The sequence below is a fragment of the Chelmon rostratus genome, chromosome 12, assembly GCF_017976325.1.
Source record: "Chelmon rostratus isolate fCheRos1 chromosome 12, fCheRos1.pri, whole genome shotgun sequence".
Taxonomy (NCBI): Eukaryota; Metazoa; Chordata; class Actinopteri; order Chaetodontiformes; family Chaetodontidae; genus Chelmon; species Chelmon rostratus.
The window spans coordinates 6,509,758-6,526,234 of NC_055669.1; the positions used below are offsets into that span (position 1 = coordinate 6,509,758).

Sequence of the window (16,477 nt, forward strand, 5' to 3'; positions counted from 1 at the left end):
GGTTTTAGTGACCGGTAGAGGAGTGGCCGTGTAAAGTCAAATGTTTTTAGATACTCAGATACTTGAATGTTATTAGTAACACATGTGCTTTTGTACTATGCCAAGCCAAAATGTCTGCTGTGAGGCCTGTTATATTCCCATGTGAAACATTTCTCAGGAGGATGGACCGCTGCAGGGTAAATTTAGATCCTTGACCCCAATATTTCCTGGCTACGGCCCAAACTCTCTTCCGAATAAGCCATACCGGCAGCTACAACTGTATCCTGCAATGCCCTAGAACTGGCAAAACTTTAGTTAAATGTAATGTTATTAATTGTGCCTATGCAACCATGCTATGATATGTCACAAAATCAAATATAAAAATGCCCAATTGTTAAGTAATATGTCTTCCCGAGAGTGATACATCATATCGAGTGTAATGATCTGTCCTGCCAGTTTCCTTAAATTTTGTTTGAGTTCAACAGCAATCAAGATATCTTTTCCACAGTATTACAAAAGCAGTAGTTATCAAATGCGTTTTATTTTGAAAGTTGTGACAGGAAGTGGTGTGATTATTTTGGCTCCGCTGACGCTCTATGGACACGCTCAGTGTTTGGGTGCTCAGCCAACTGACCGCTGCCGTGTGTCGGAGGGGGTTCGGCTGAACCGGTTTACCTTGTCAAATACTGGCGAGACTCTGCACAGTGAAGAGGTACGTAGTTATTTTGGAGCTGAAGCCGTTCACATGAACAGTCTGAAATGCTAACTCAGCTAGCTCTTTAGCTCGACAGTCTCGCTGAGCAGGCTTGTGACAGCATCTGCAAGGTTAGCTCAGCTCGGTCAGTTGGCTAGCCCCTGCCTCGTTTCATGACCTGCATCATCGACTGGGGGAGTGTCATGCTAACGTGGGACTTAACTCGTTAAATAAAATGTATTTTTACAACGTCAGGAAGTAATATTGATGTAGATAACTGACAGTAACTTTCAATTTAGCTACCTCTGGGAGTAAATAGCGGTTAAACGAGTTTACCAGACTTGCTACCCAGACATGAAGTTGTTTGAACTGTTTCTGATATATACACACTTAAGTTATTTGTTTTAGTGAGAGCTCAGCTCGTCTGAAGGTGTGTGACAGTGTGGGAACAGCTCTGTCATGGCTTACACACTCCTGGAGAAACAGGAAGTGAAACCAGGCACAGTGTAACCCTGCACATTAAGTAGTTTGCTCTCTGTTAATGTTGTATTTTATACATGACACCCTATGCACACACACAAACACAAACCAATTCACAAATACACACACACACACACACACACAGCCATGTCTCCATCAGTACCCCTGCAGGAGATGATCCGGGCCATCAGGTCAGCAAGGACGCAGTGTGAGGAGCGGGGTGTCATCCAGAGGGAGTGTGCAGCCATCCGGGCACAGTTCAGACAATCTGACAATGGGGGGCGATCGCACAACCTGGCCAAGCTGCTCTACGTGCACATGCTGGGCTACCCCGCTCACTTTGGTCAGGTGAGGGGATTTTGCTAATGCCTGTCATGGGTTCGCCTGGGTTAATGGGGTGAGAAACCACCATGCAGCTGCAGGATCTGGGTTCAAATCATCGCTGAATAGTGGCCCAGTCCCAGTGTCAAACCACTATGTCCTAACCACTGATCCCTTATAGACATTATCTGTGTGCTCAGCAAAAACGTGAGTGCATGATGGGGCTCACAACAGGTAGAGAGAGAGACAACGTGTTGTGGAATCAAATATGATAATTTTAATAATATTATTCCTGTTGTTGCTATGTGCATGTAAACTTTCCCTGTCTTTAGAAGACTGTGGATTGTGTTTAATGCCCTCAAGCAAAGTCTGCTGCATAGTAAAAAAAAAAAAAAAACTGGGACTCACAACTCCGAGGCTGCTGCTCTGAAGATGAATCTGACTGCCACTTGGAGTTGGAAAAGAGCAGAAAATTTCCCCGAGGCCAGACCATCAGTAGGGTCAGTATGCCAAATAACTTTAAGAGGAGTTGTTGCTCTTCCTACTAGATGGAGTGTGTTCGGATGATAGCCAGCCCTCGCTACAGTGAGAAGCGTGTGGGGTATCTGGGCGCCATGATGCTGCTGGATGAGAAGCAGGATGCCAGCTTGCTCATCACCAACTCCATCAAGAAGTAAGGACTCCCGTGCTGCTGCATATGTTGAAAAGCTTAAAGCATTTAGTGGCTCCAGATGGAGCTGTGTGAAGTCTGATAAATTGCCTCATGTGATGTCGCTTGAGTCAGCATCAGTTGGAGCTGAAGACGACTAGTTTGAAAATGTTGAGAGAAAAATCTGAGGGTGTGGAGTTTAAGAAGAAGTGCGCTTACCAGACCTCTGTAGCCCACTGCTCATCTGCTTGATGCTAGCAGCTTGAAGAAACATTAGCCGCTAGTACTGCCGGAGTACTTGTTTAATAAACAATGAATAGATGGCTTATGATGCATTATGATATAGTTGTAAGCAAATATAATGATTTTTTGTGATTTGGTATTGTTTTTTAACAAATATGTCAACAATTATAATTCCTTATACAAAGCAAAGATAGCAGGTATATTACTATAAAGAACACAATAAAATATACCTGAAATTACATATGATTACACACAGGAACAAATCTTTCAGTGTGTTATAAAGCATATGATTACAGCTATGTTACAATATGTCATTAAGCATTTATTATGTTTTTATACACCAGTTATGGATGTTTCATATGAGAATCACAGATGTTGACACTAAACACTTAAAATGTCCTTATATCTGCTTACCACAGTATTAGTGTGCAGTAGCACAATAAAAAAACAATTATGTAGAGCTTGTGAATGGTAAATATGGGGGAAAGTTAAAATAACATGTTGTCAAGTTTCTGTCTTATATGTTTCATTCTGGAAGACCACTTATAAAAGATTGCAAAACACTGGTATTTTCCCTAAAATTACAATTGATAGCATTGGTGCTAGACAATAGATAATTATTCACAATGGACAGTAGTGCACTTAGACACACCAGACAAGATGGGGAGCAAAACATCAGAAAAAGGAATCAGAGCAAGTCACATAGTTACAGAGTGGAGGATATTCTCATGTGATTTCAGGAAAATGTGTCATTTGTGTGTTTTTCTCGATGTGTGTGTTTTCCAGTGATCTTTCTCACAGCAGCCAGCATGTGCAGTCTCTGGCTCTGTGCACGCTGGCCTGCATGGGTTCAGCTGAGATGTGCAGAGATCTGGCGCCAGAGATAGACCGGCTGCTCCGAGCCTCCAACTCCTACATAAAGAAGAAGGTGGGGACCGTTCAGCAAAATTAATATTGCTACCATTGTAATCACTATATAATAGCACTGTATAGAAGTACTAATTTAACTATATAATATTGTTTTTCCTTCTTTAAGAGGTAATCTTACTGAGATGCTGTAACCATTTTAGTATGAAGTGAAAAACAATAATTCAGATTTCATTTTCATATTTGATAATCAATGTTGGGCCTCTAAATAAGACAAACAACATGACTAAAACATGTTGCTCTCAAAGCTACTAGGCTATATGATTTATTGTTACTGGTTTTGGGGATAATGTGTTAAAGATATTTGGTCTGTTTTTGCACTTTAATCTGTATGATGTTATATTACTTGTTAGCCTTTGAGGCCTGTTTAAAAGCATTTGTTGCACACAGATTTCAATCCTTTGTCAGCAGTAAAACAAACAAACATCCCCCTGTCACCTGCTCACTAGTGGTGATGTAAAGGTGCTGATGACTTCCTCCACTGTCCCTCCAGGCTGCTCTGTGTGCTGTGCACATTGTAAGAAAAGTCCAGGAACTGGGGGAGCTTTTTGCACCTGCGGCTCGGTCCCTGCTTTCTGAGAAGAACCACGGTGAGCTGATCTACCTTCATGAAACGCAGTAGTAATATGATTACCGGTTCATTTTACTTTGCCAAGCTTTTCTCACAGGTCGCAATTTCCAGTGATTGTTAATGGGTTTGGCTGTGTTTGTAGGTGTGTTACACGGTGCTGTGGTGCTCATCACGGAGCTGTGTGAGCGGAGTCCAGAGACTCTGGAGCGGTTCAGAAAGGTACAGGTATCTGATAAGTTCTGCGTCTCGACACTCTCTGTCTCTGCTGTAATGTGTTTGTGCTGTGTGTATCTCAGGCAGTGCCGGATCTGGTTCAGATCATGAAAGGTCTGGTCATTTCGGGTTATTCTCCAGAGCACGACGTGGCAGGAATCAGTGATCCCTTCCTACAGGTCAGTGCACTGCAGCTCCACTCAGTTCCTCTCCAGTATCATTCAGCATGTGGCTGCACTGCATTACGCTGACTGTAGATCACACTGTAATAACAACAAGGACATCTGTTGTTATAAATCATCAAGTATAATTCTTAATTTCCCTGAATCTCTGACAACAATCAATAGATTTTACCTTATTTTATTTTGCCTCATCAAAACCAGGAACTTTTGAGTCAAATCAAAACGTGTGTTAATGTTTTTTCCTTCAGTTTCTTTCTCACTAACACACACAGATTTATCTTCTCATCCATCCTTCTATTTTTGCTGATTCGCTGCACCAGAATGAATTGTCGTCCATCTGTTCACTCTTCCTGGCTTCCATCCTTAGGTACGCATCTTGAGGTTGCTGAGGATCCTCGGTCACAACAGCGAGGCAGCCAGTGACGCTATGAACGACCTACTCGCTCAGGTCCAGTGTTCTCTTTCATTTGCACAATTAATAACTATTAAATTGAGTTTTTTCTTACTTTTATGATGCTTGTTATTATTTAGAAGTTACCTAGTGCTGTTACTTTATCTACTTCCCAGCTTTTCTTGATGAAGTTTCTGTAGGTGTGGCTCCTTTCTTATTTCAGACACCGCAAGTTTCGCTGCTCATGCTGACTACCCAGTCAGTCACCCAGTTTGTCTTAATCCAAATAAACTGGAACATGCATCACTTCCTGTGTACCAGGAAAGATTTACCTCAAACTGGTTAATGAATCACTTGATCGTAGAGAGATGCAGAAATTATCCTTTATTCAAAAAATGTCACAGACCTTTAAAATCTGTTGCTAATGTACGTTGTTGTATGACTAATGTACTGACCGATGACGTGTGGCTGACTTGCCATACAGGTGGCGACCAACACAGACAGCACCAAGACTGTGGGCAACGCTGTGCTGTATGAGACTGTTCTGACTGTGCTAGACATCAAGTCAGAGAGTGGACTCAGGGTGAGAGGCTAGCAGCTCTTCTCACTGTGTTTGGCTGCATTAATACACAAGAATAATGTGAGCCAGTTCACCAACAAATGCACATGTGCTTGACTTCACTTGTGCCGCAGGTTCTGGCTGTGAACATCCTGGGAAGATTCCTCCTAAACAACGACAGGAACATTCGGTTGGTGCTGTTTTCCTTTCCACTACGTCCCTTCCTCCACACATTCCTGTTTCTCGCTCTTGCTGTTCCCCCATCCTTCCCTCCTCCCTCTCTTAGTTCTCTGGGTCATTTTGCCATTTCCATTTCACGGGCAAACTCACAGCAGCCAGAGTGAGAGAGAGAGAAGCCTCCCATCAGGCTGTTATCAGCCTGAGCTCACTAATCACTTTCCCTGGAGCCATAGAGCCACACCAGAAGGTCACTGTCTATCTGTTAATGCTGATCTCTTCATTTTAGGCCTTGTCATTTTTCATCAGGCAGTTGCAGGCCTGTAGCAGGTTCCTTGGGGTTTTGTTATGTTCCCTTTCTTTGGGTTTGTCTCAGTAGGGGACATGTGGCCAGGCAGGCCTGTCTGGTTTTTACCTGTGGGGCCCCTGAATCTCTCTGTGGCTGTGTGACAGTAATAGAACTGGTTTATTCCTGTGGGCCCTGCTCAGCTAGATAACATCTCTCCTGTGCGCACATAAATAAATACTTCATCAGTTCATGAGGCATTCCAGGTGGAAAGATTAATTATTTATCTTGCCATGTCGAGGAAGTTTGTACAGCACTGTCAGTTCCTCTTGATTGTTAGCTGATGGTTAGAAATTATTATTTGTAAAACAAACAATTTATTAAATATGTTCTGTGACACTACACAATCTAGCTACTGGTAGTGTAGGTCTTAATGAATTCAGCTCAGTCACAGCACTTCATCATGATGCAGTATGAAGCTTAAAACATGACATCTTTATTTCTGGCTCTTCTGTATGCGTGTCTAGGTACATCGCCATGATCTCTCTTCAAAAGATTGTCGGGACAGACCACAACGCTGTGCAGCGCCACCGGGGAACCATCGTGGACTGCCTGAAGGACCAGGACGCTTCTGTCAAGCGGTAACTGTCACCTCTTCTCTGCTTGTCAGGCACAGCTGTTAGACCACAGATGTTCAGTAAACCTGACACTCTTGAGGTCACACCTTTCCCCCCTGCTTTACCCCCTGATGTGTGTTTTTGAGAGAGTCAAATTTATAAAAAGGTTCAGGGATCACTTCATTTTGAACAGGAAATCAATCATTTTTTTCTATATGTACTCTGAAAGTGTGTCATATTGTTTTTTATGTTTGGGACATTTTCTGGTGCCAAAAGTAATAATTTGAAGATAAAGATAAAAGATAAATACAGCATCATTTGGTTCCTCCTCTTGGTACAACGAGCAAGATGATATAAAAGGCTGTGTACAGGTGGTTTTGGACGGTGACAGGTTGCGTCTGCCGCTTAGCAGCGTTGATGTTCTGTACCAACGACCTCTGATCCGTCTGACACTAGAATCCACCACAGGCTGACACAATCTACTTCCTCTGAACTCATCACACAGTTGAATAGAGAGTGTGTTATAATAGAGCAATATGACCCGGTTGTTATAGCAACTTTTGCTAATGCCGGGATCAGACTACACAAATCTAGCCTGATTTTGTTGTGGCCGACCAATTACCAGCGTCATGACCGATCAAGAACGATGAACATCATGAAGGAAATACAGGTTTGATTTTAGGCTTTGTTGAAAAGAACATTTCAGGTATCATGATCTATCATAGGTTATTTACACAGTATATCACATAATCACCTGTCTTGTGATAATGTCACTATTGTGGACAAAATATCATGCTAGCATTATACTGTGAGCTACCTGGTGATTTCCAGCCATACTAATGAGGATAATAATGAAGCAATACTTAATTGATCCCTGTGGATATATTCTCCTTACACAGAGAATATACTTGACCTTATTTGATCTTTTCTGCAGAAAGGTCAAATAAAAATAGCCACCTGTGGGTACTAATAAGTCAGTGTGTTGCTAAAGGGCACATCAGCAGGGTGGATTTCATCTTGGACGAAAAGGACATGGACAAAATTCTGAATGTTGATGGATGTGAGACATCGAACATGTGAACGTTCATTTTCTGCAACATTAAGGCTACGTGTGCTCAGTTGAGAACACACCGACCTCAACACGGAATGGACTGTAGTCTAAATTTACATTTTTAATTTGGTGAATTGTAAGAGAAATGGCACCAGACTCCCACTTCCAGCAGAGCGTCATTTTAAATGTGCGTATACGCCGAATTACCAACACGAATTGTCTCTGGCCATCTCTCCAGCCGCGCGTTGGATCTCTCCTTGGCGCTGGTGTCGGCCTCCAACATCCGCTCCATGATGAAGGAGCTGCTCATCTTCCTCTCCTCCTGCCCCCCTGAGCTCAGGGCTCAAGCTGCCAGCGGCATATTCAACGCCGCAGAGAGGTGGGTGACACACTGCATTACGCACACATACACAGACCCCTGCATGCAAGCACACGCACATTCATGTGCAAGCGAGTACATTTCTGTTGTTCCAAGCTGGGACTGGATAATGTGAGCATTAATGCGATGCAGCTGTTTAAGTGTTAGGGCTGTAACAAAAAAGTCTCTGTGCTTAAAATATACAGTGTGTGTCTACATGTCTCACTGTGAGTCTGCCCCCTGTCCCTCTTAGTGGCACTGTGGCCATGAATAGCCTCCTCTGTTTCTGCTGTATATCTCTCTACCACTGGATGCACTTTGGTTGTGTGTGTGGTGTGTGTATGTGTGTGCGTAATGAGAAGATGCAGATGGATTTGTGTGCGTCTGGCTCACCCTCAAGCACCACTGAGCGTGTGTGTGTGTGTCTCTGTCTCTGTCAGGTATGCGCCCTCCCAGCGCTGGCATATTGACACCATCCTGCATGTCCTCACCACGGTAAATACAGACTGAGCCACTTCGCCCTGCTGCCTCTGACATGAGTTTCTCCCTCACAGCTCTTTTTAAGTTGTCCACTGCCATCATGAATGCTCTGTTCCTTAGCGTAGACACCAGGGGCCGCATGCATGAAGCCTGTGTATGCACTGAAATATTACATGCATATTTTCTAAATGATACATTTGACAAGAGATGGGATGTACCTCTTCTGTACAGACTTTCATACATGCAGCCCCAGGAGCTGAATAGGCCATTTATCCTGGACTCATGCTTTCCATTTTGCACTCTGTCGCATCCTTACTTTTTGTTTTGTGCTCCATCTAGGTAAGCGAATACATGGAAAGCTAATGCGTACACTAATCCTTTGCACTGTTCCCAAAAGGATGGGGTGTATAGAAGTGGGTGGAGATGTGGCTTAAATTAAAGCTTAATCCATGTCGGTGAATGTCCTTTTGTAATGTATGTGAACTGTGATGGAAACAGCCCCCAAGTGAGGTCATTGTGTCTGGAAGGAAATGTAGGGCGACCCAAATACTTGGGCCAGCTGTCTAGCTAATGGAGTTTGGTGTGTGTGTGTGTGAGTGTGAGTGTGTGCTTGTGTTTGACTCTGCTCTCCACTTTGCCAGGCAGGGGGCGACGTGAGAGATGAAACGGTTCCCAACTTGATCCAGCTTATCACCACCGCCTCAGAGCTGCACTGTTACACTGTCCACAAGCTCTACCGGGCTCTGCTCACTGACATCTCTCAGGTGTGTGTGTGGGTGTGGGTGTGTGTAGGCATTTCCTGTCTTAAAGGAGCGCTTCAGCGTTTCAGAGGGATTGGCTTGTTGGTCAGCTTACTCATTCAGTGAACCTGGATAATGAAATCTTCCATCTGTTGCTGCAGTTGGATCCTTTACTATAAGATATAGATGCTTATCATACATTTAACATATGATAAGGTGATTAGATTCATCATAGACAGAATAAGTCTTCTGTTAAATATAATTTTTTTGTAAGAAAAGTTACAAATTACAAATCAACAGTTCAGTATAGCTGCTTAAGTCTAGTTTATGTGTCTTAAAGTACAATGAACTAATCAAAACATGGCAAAATACAATTAACCACAGGAAATTAGTTTGTTGGAAAAACATACCTGACCTCATCTAATCATGCCCACCAAAGTTATATTTCAGAGGAGAAAAGCTATGAAGGCAACTTAAACCAGGGCCCTTGCAGCAGGCATTGGGAAAACCATTTAATCATAGCCTGTGCCACTTAAAATACAAAAAAGAGGAGCATAAGGCAACATGATCAGCCTTTAGTCGCTTCCATTCTGAGCGGAGCAGACATATAGATCTTCTTGGACACATGGCTCTTGATTAAGCGTGACTCTTTAAAACGTGAAGAGCCTGAAGTGAAGCTGATATTCCACACAACTTTCCTAGATCCTAAAGTCCACCAAGGGTTTTTGACAGAAATTGTCAGAGAGGGAAATCATGTCATTTCATTTTAGGATCATTTTGCGGCACAACATAATGTGCAAACCTCAAGAGGTGTTCATACATTTTTATTTTATTGTGTTTGTCAGCTGTGAAGCAGAGTGAGCTGGTTCGGTTCCACGGCAGAGAGAATAGCTACGCTTTCAGTTTGGAACTGGCTGATGCAACCAGGTTTATTTTTGGAACCGAGTCGGATGAGCAGCCATGTACTCATCTGCAGTGTGGTGCAGTTTCCCGTCTTCCTCCACAGAAGCTTCACTGAATTCAGGGAAAAAACTTGGCTCTGATGTTTCAAACAGCTATGCTGACCAGCAGGCCGGTCTCCCGAACATGTCAAATATCACCCTATGATTATGTGCCTACAGTTGTGTGAGTGTGATATTTGTATGTGCAGCAGCCCCTGGTGCAGGTGGCATGTTGGTGTATTGGAGAGTACGGAGACCTGCTGCTGAGGGGAGACTGTCAGGAGACTGAGCCCGTTCAGGTACACCGAGCACCAACACAGTATTATAGTGCAATACAATTAAATGTTATTGGTAGTGACTCAACCTGTTGCTAGTTCATGAAGGGTTTTATATTTGCGGTTCTAAATGCCTCCTGTCTAATGGGACACAAAGACACATTTGACATTTTCAGCCACGGTGGCAGCTGGTTTGGACATATTAGTGCGTCTGAGTAGATTTCTGCAATCGCAAATCCAAAGAAGAAGCAGTCACACATTTTGATTGACAATGCAGTGCATGTTGCATTGACACACTGCAGCGACAAGTGCTTGAATTAAAGCTCTGTGTCTTAATCATGCGGTAGTTGTGACGGAGCTAGAAGCTAAAATGTGTTTGTTTTGGTGCCATAAAAATGTGTTGGCAGCTTTCAGACCCTGTACCCTCTCGCTCAGGTCAGCGAGGACGATGTCCTGGACGCCTTGGAAACGGTTCTGCAGTCCCACATGTCGTCCCCGGCGACTAGAGGCTTTGCCCTCACCGCCACCATGAAACTGAGCACACGCATCACTGATAACGTGGAGTAAGAATCACTTCTGTCACTCCCAGCAAGCAGTGACCATATATCGTTAAAGCACTGTGACAGTATTTGGTTGATCTGTGGGTCACAACCGGTTAGTCAATGGTTACTGTCATGCCTGCATTGTTGACACGTCACTTCTGGCTAGTTTTTTTTGTTAAATATTCCTGATTAAGACAGTTTCTGAATAGTTGCAGTTGTTTCTCAATAGTCCCCTGACTGCTGCTCTTTGCCCTCGTCTCCCCTCCTCTGCCAGTCGCATCAGGAGCATCGTCAGCATCTACGGCAGCTGTATAGATGTGGAGCTCCAGCAGAGGGCAGTTGAATACAATGCTCTGTTCAAGAAATATGACCACATGAGGTATGCAACAGCGGGATGAAGAAGTCAGCTTTTCCTGTTCTTTATAAAATCATTTCTGTGTTTCTGTTTTTCCCTGTTTTAAAGCTGTGATTCCAACATGAAGGATTTTTACAGTTGATGGTAGAAACAAATGTTGTGGCCAATAAGCACTGAGATGCCCCCTCTCGCTTCAGGGCAGCAGTGCTGGAGAGGATGCCTGTGATTGAAAAGAACTCCCCGGGTCATACCAACGGAGAGTCAACAGGGGAGCCTGTCAGGGAGATCCAACCAGCCAAAGTCAAGCAGGGAGAGCTCCCCCAACAGCCTGCTAACCAGGTGCGTTACATTGACACAGATGCATGTTATACAACAGCAGCTCAGTCGAGAGTAGACTCATGACCTCTGTCTTTCCAGTGCTGTTTGACTGTCTGACCTCTTTTTGATGGTTTTCAAGATTTTATTGATCAACTGATGTCATTACTGCATTGTTTCAAGCATCGTCAGGGCAGGCCCCGAGCTGACTGTGAAGCATGTATGAACCACTGCTGTAATAAGGCTCAGCTCTGGTGAAACCCACAATAATCAGATATTGAGATGAAGATTCAATTGTAGACTTTTAAATTAATGCACAAAAGTTTGGTATTGATCTCTGTTCAGTGGTGTCTTCTTCTTTTTTGTAGTTATAGGAGTATGTTTATAGTGCTTAAAAAAGTGCTGGACAGATGTATTTTGGTCAGTGATCGTACGGGTGCATTCAAATGTTCACACAACTTGACTGTTAAGATTTGCATTAAACATGCCAAGTAGGGTGATCTGTTCCTGTTGAAGTTCAAAAAGGCAGCTCTGTCCTCCTGTCTGCGCTTTTCCTCAGGTGTGTGATCTGTTGGACCTGCTGGGAGGCTCGGAGGAGACTCTGCAGCCCAGCCCAGCAGTCGGAGGCACAGCGGCTGGCCTGACCACCAACACTGCCAGCACTGCTGGAGGAGACCTCCTGGATCTGCTAGGAGGGTTTGAGCCTGTCCCCCTCGCACCAGGTCTGACCCTCAGACACACACACACACACACACGCACACAAACACTAGTTTAGACTGAAAGAGGAACGGGACTAAAGCTGAATCAGGCCATCAGATAATCTCCCTAAATCTCTTCCAGTGTTGTGCTTTTCCTTCCATATTGGCTTTAAACTAATGCAACATTTCATCTGTTCTCCACAGCTCCCACAGTGCCGGTGTATGACAAAGACGGTGTGACTTTGACGCTAAGTTGTGAGAAACAGTCGGACTCAGGCCTGACAGTCACACTAACAGCCTCCAACTCCACTGATTCAGACATCAGCAGCTTCACCCTGCAGGCTGCAGTGCCCAAGGTTTGCCTCACTACCTGTGATGAAACACACAATTAACACATACTCTCTGTAGCAGGGGAGCTTTCTCTGTCTACATTGATTTTTGGCTGCCAAGGTGCACTAAAAAATAAATTTAGTGTACCACACAGATCACAGTCTGTGTCGGTTGCAGGATGTCACTGTTAGACCCTGTCATGTTCTCTGTGGTGGCCATCAGTGCAGTAAAAGGAGGCATGTGTTTTGGTGGTTTTAACTTCAAAGTTCCATTTGATCTTCCCCCAGAGTGTCCAGTTACACATGAAGGCTCCGAGTGGGGACTGCCTTCCTGCACGAGGCGCAGCTAAGGTGACCCAGATGGTAGTCCTCAACAACCCAAACAAGGTGGGTTTCAAGTCTGGTCTGATCCGGTGCGATCCATCCCTCTTTTATATCGGCACAGGAGAAGATAAAGCCCCCAAATCCAAGTCTGTGTAGTAAAAGTTAGATCAGCTTGAAGTACAACATTAGAATGAATCTTCACACTTCGTCTCCACGCTTTCACACAGCTCCCACAAACATTCAGCAAGAATACATCATAGCCGAGCATGTGCCAGGTTCAAATCTTGTGTTGTTGCTCCAGTTCCAGTTGAAGCAGAGCTGCTGATAGCTCCATCACGCAAAATCTATCTACAAACCTAAATCCTTCCTCCCCCTCCAGGTGAACCTGAAGATGAGGGTCCGTATATCTTACAGCAGCCAAGGATCAGCCTTTCAGGATACAGTCCAGATCGACTCCTTCCCTGGACTCAGTGCTGCCCACTGACAGCGGCCGTTCAGTCCAACGGGACTATGACAGCAGTCTGTGGATGAGTCAGCAGGCGTCGCCCCTCACTGACAGGAGGTTGTTTTTCTGCTGTCACACCCTCTGCACTACAGCCCAAGCTGCTGTTTCTTAAATTCCCGATTTTGTTGGTGTTTTTATGGCTGAAGAACACTGTTCTTTCACGGGAAATCACAGCTTCACACATGAACCCCCCCTCCTCTGGAATCCAAGCATAAATGTGACTGATGGCGAAAGCTTTGGAGTATGCCGGTATTATATGGAAGTACTAAAATATTCAGTTTTTCAGGGTTTTTTTGCAGTTGTTCAACTGTCCATAGAACTGTACAATCCAGGCTTTTAAGCTACCAAGCTGATTGTAGTTGATGTTCCACTCCATAGATATTTATTCATGTGGCACCTACCGGTCAGTGTGAGCCACCAAATCAGTTGTCCTGACAGGGCACTCATGTTTGCCTCCCTTTGAAATGATTTTCTTTATTAAATATTTGCCTTTAGTATCTTCACTTTGTTGAAAATCAGTTTAACATTTACGAATGACCCACTACTACTCTAAAATGTTCTTATCCAGTACACTTGTTTTACTGGGAAACTGAAGGACATGAATTTGAGACTGAAGGGTGTCGGATTTCAAACACAGCCTCATGTGTTGCATTCACTTGTCTTCTGTTGCTCCTAATTTTCATTCATTTCCTCATTGAGCTGAACAGTTTAGAGTATCTTGAGTATCCACCTCCTTATGAATTCCCTTGTGCCTTTCATCCTCTCAATAACTGACATAATCTCATGCACCAAAAACACAAGATTTAGTTCTGGAGCTCAAGAAATGGTTTTAAATGTAAGAGATGTAGTCATTAAAAAAAGTTTTTATCCCAGCAAATCAAGCAACACTTGACCAGTATCTCCTTGCCTGTTGTTTACAGATGCTCCTGAATTCTTTTTACTTCCTGCATCACTACACACAGTCTCCAGGAAATAAAAGGGCATGATACTGTCGAGTATATTTTACATATTAAGTATATGAGCACAATTATAAGAGTCTTTGGAAAATCTCTAATACAACCCTTTGTTGTAGAAGGACAAAAAAGCGGGCTGTAAAACACGTGTGTAAAAGCTTCATTTCATAACTCATTCCATATTCATTGACCTCTATTAAAAACAACTCTGGATGCTGGATGTCAGCAATGGTGCTCTAAATGGATTTCAGTGCAATCTCTTAACAGACTGTTTCAGAACACTACCTTAGCTAAAATGTAAAGACAAGACCAGGATGAGTATTCTGTCAGTTGAATAAACTGTCTGTAAATCTTCTGTTTCATGTCATTTTCTAATAAAAATCAGTTTTCAGAATCCTCAGCAGTGACTTGTTGTGGTGTGTGTGTGTGTTAAAGGACAACACTTACATCAATTTCAGCATTTATTCACAAGCAAATAGACCACTGTGTCCTCAAACTGTCTTCAGTAAGGTACGGGTGCCTGGTCAAACTCAAAGCCAATGTGGGTTTACAAAAAACATCTACAAAGGAAAATGTCCTTTTTTTCCTGTTGGTTCTTTTTTTTTGTTTGTTTGCGTCGACCCGAGAACGGGGGATTTCAGATTTCTGTGCTGTAACATGATTAAACTGTGACAGAGACCTAAAGCGTTGGCACTCAGTTGGCCCCATCAGAACAGCGACTCATACATGGAGATGCGTGCAGGGCCTGTGGAGCTTTTATCCGCCTCTTAGCGCCAACACAAGATGGAGCACTGAGCCTCCCTGGATCTTATAGTCTGCAGCTGTCTTCTCATCATTCCTGAGAGCAAAGGAAGACAGGAGAGAGCATGAGATGGTTTCAAGCAGGCTTGTGGAGAAATAAGAGCATCTGGCAGCTACTACAGAGTAACATTGTTCATGATGGAGGAGCTCACATCTGTTTTCCACTGTAGATCAGTCTCTGTTGCTGTGGGGGGATCCCTTCCTTCTCTTCCACCCTTTCTTTAATTCTCTCCACCTTTATTTACACAAAAACAAGACATGATAAAGCACGTTGAGAGTATATGGGCTAGTGTTTCATGTCTTATAGGAACAATTATATTTCACCTTATCTGTGGGCTCAATGTCGATCTCGATTTCTTTTCCAGTGAGAGTCTGAAACAAAGTTAACAAAATCAATGTCAGCTTTGTTTTCAGAAATGATACACACGGTCTGCAACAGGACTTTTCAATCAACACAAGGCACAAACACTGCAAACGTAAAGATATTCAGTTTACACGGATATAGGACAAACAACAGCTGTAAATCTACACACTGGAGAAACTGGACGCAGAGGATTTGTGCCATTTCTGCCTAATAATCGTCCCAAATAAGTGATCCATTATTTTCAGCTATTAAGTTAAACTCTCCAGCCCCAGTAACAGCGGAAACTAGAGTAAAGTGGTGCTCTCTGTAGGACACTGACCCACCTTGTGGGTTATCCTCTTGCGTCACGGAATCTCAAGGGTCACATATTTTACTGTAACATCGGAGAAGGAATTGGCTAACCTGCTTTGGAGTTTGCATTTAAGTTAGCAAGCTATCAAAAAAACAGCTACTGACCGGCGAAGAGTATTACCCAAAGAGCAGCATGTACATGGCTAATTAACAGCTCAATTTAATATTGAGCCAAAAAAGATAAAAATAAATGAAAGCTTTTTTTCACGCAGAGTGAGCTTTATGGACATCATAACAGGATAAATTACTGCTCTTTGGCCCAGAAATAAATTAGCGAACCGGTCAGTGATGTTAGCAGGCTAACCAACAACAGCAGCTATGAGCCGGCGGAGAAGTGGAAGAGAAGTAAAAACACTGGTCTTACCTTTACTTTGATCAGCATGTTGAATAAACAATATACTGCAATTTTAAACGATATGAACCGTTTACAGACCAAAACGCTCGATATATTAACGTATTACAGCCTACTTGTTCGGCTGACTTGAATTAACTTCCTGCGTACACTGCTAAACGCTCCGGACATGATGGCGTCAGGCCACACAGAAAAGTGGTTCCGCTTGGATAAAGTACAAATCGTCTATTTTTAAGCTCAGAGCAGCGTTCATGTGCACAAAACTCTTTATACCCGTCATATGAGAAATAGTAGCAATATCACGCTGTAAAAAATACTCCAGTAAGTAAAATTAAAAATTCACTCACGTAAAATAATTCAAGTATTAGCAGCAAATTAAAAGTACATTTTCACAGTGCTGCTATATCATTTGATCATTTTTACTGATGCGGTAACATTTAAGCATTTTAATGTT

At 43.2% G+C, this 16,477-nt stretch overlaps 2 protein-coding genes across 3 annotated transcripts; one reads left to right on the forward strand and one right to left on the reverse strand.

Annotated features, from left to right (window-relative positions):
• Positions 1–704: 704 nt before the first annotated feature.
• ap1g2 (adaptor related protein complex 1 subunit gamma 2) lies at positions 705–14,543 on the forward strand. 2 transcript variants are annotated; one of them, XM_041949529.1, is made up of 21 exons: positions 705–1,501; positions 2,023–2,147; positions 3,153–3,294; positions 3,787–3,883; positions 4,007–4,083; positions 4,161–4,256; positions 4,627–4,707; positions 5,135–5,233; positions 5,344–5,399; positions 6,200–6,313; positions 7,579–7,719; positions 8,139–8,193; positions 8,820–8,942; positions 10,069–10,158; positions 10,570–10,697; positions 10,951–11,055; positions 11,229–11,370; positions 11,906–12,068; positions 12,249–12,400; positions 12,662–12,760; positions 13,077–14,543. In XM_041949529.1, the coding sequence occupies exons 1-21, from the start codon at positions 1,241–1,243 to the stop codon at positions 13,179–13,181; spliced, it is 2,451 nt and encodes an 816-aa protein (XP_041805463.1). In that variant the 5' UTR covers positions 705–1,240; the 3' UTR covers positions 13,182–14,543. The 2 variants fall into 2 exon arrangements, with proteins under 2 accessions (XP_041805463.1, XP_041805466.1); XM_041949532.1 differs by having other exon boundaries at positions 10,072–10,158.
• A 45-nt stretch (positions 14,544–14,588) lies between these two features.
• nedd8l (NEDD8 ubiquitin like modifier, like) lies at positions 14,589–16,179 on the reverse strand. The gene is made up of 4 exons (XM_041949534.1): positions 16,036–16,179; positions 15,281–15,328; positions 15,109–15,191; positions 14,589–14,993 (listed from the first exon to the last, which is right to left on the reverse strand). Exons 1-4 carry the CDS (start codon positions 16,051–16,053, stop codon positions 14,912–14,914), a joined length of 231 nt encoding a protein of 76 aa, XP_041805468.1. The 5' UTR covers positions 16,054–16,179; the 3' UTR covers positions 14,589–14,911.
• Between the last annotated feature and the right edge of the window lie 298 nt (positions 16,180–16,477).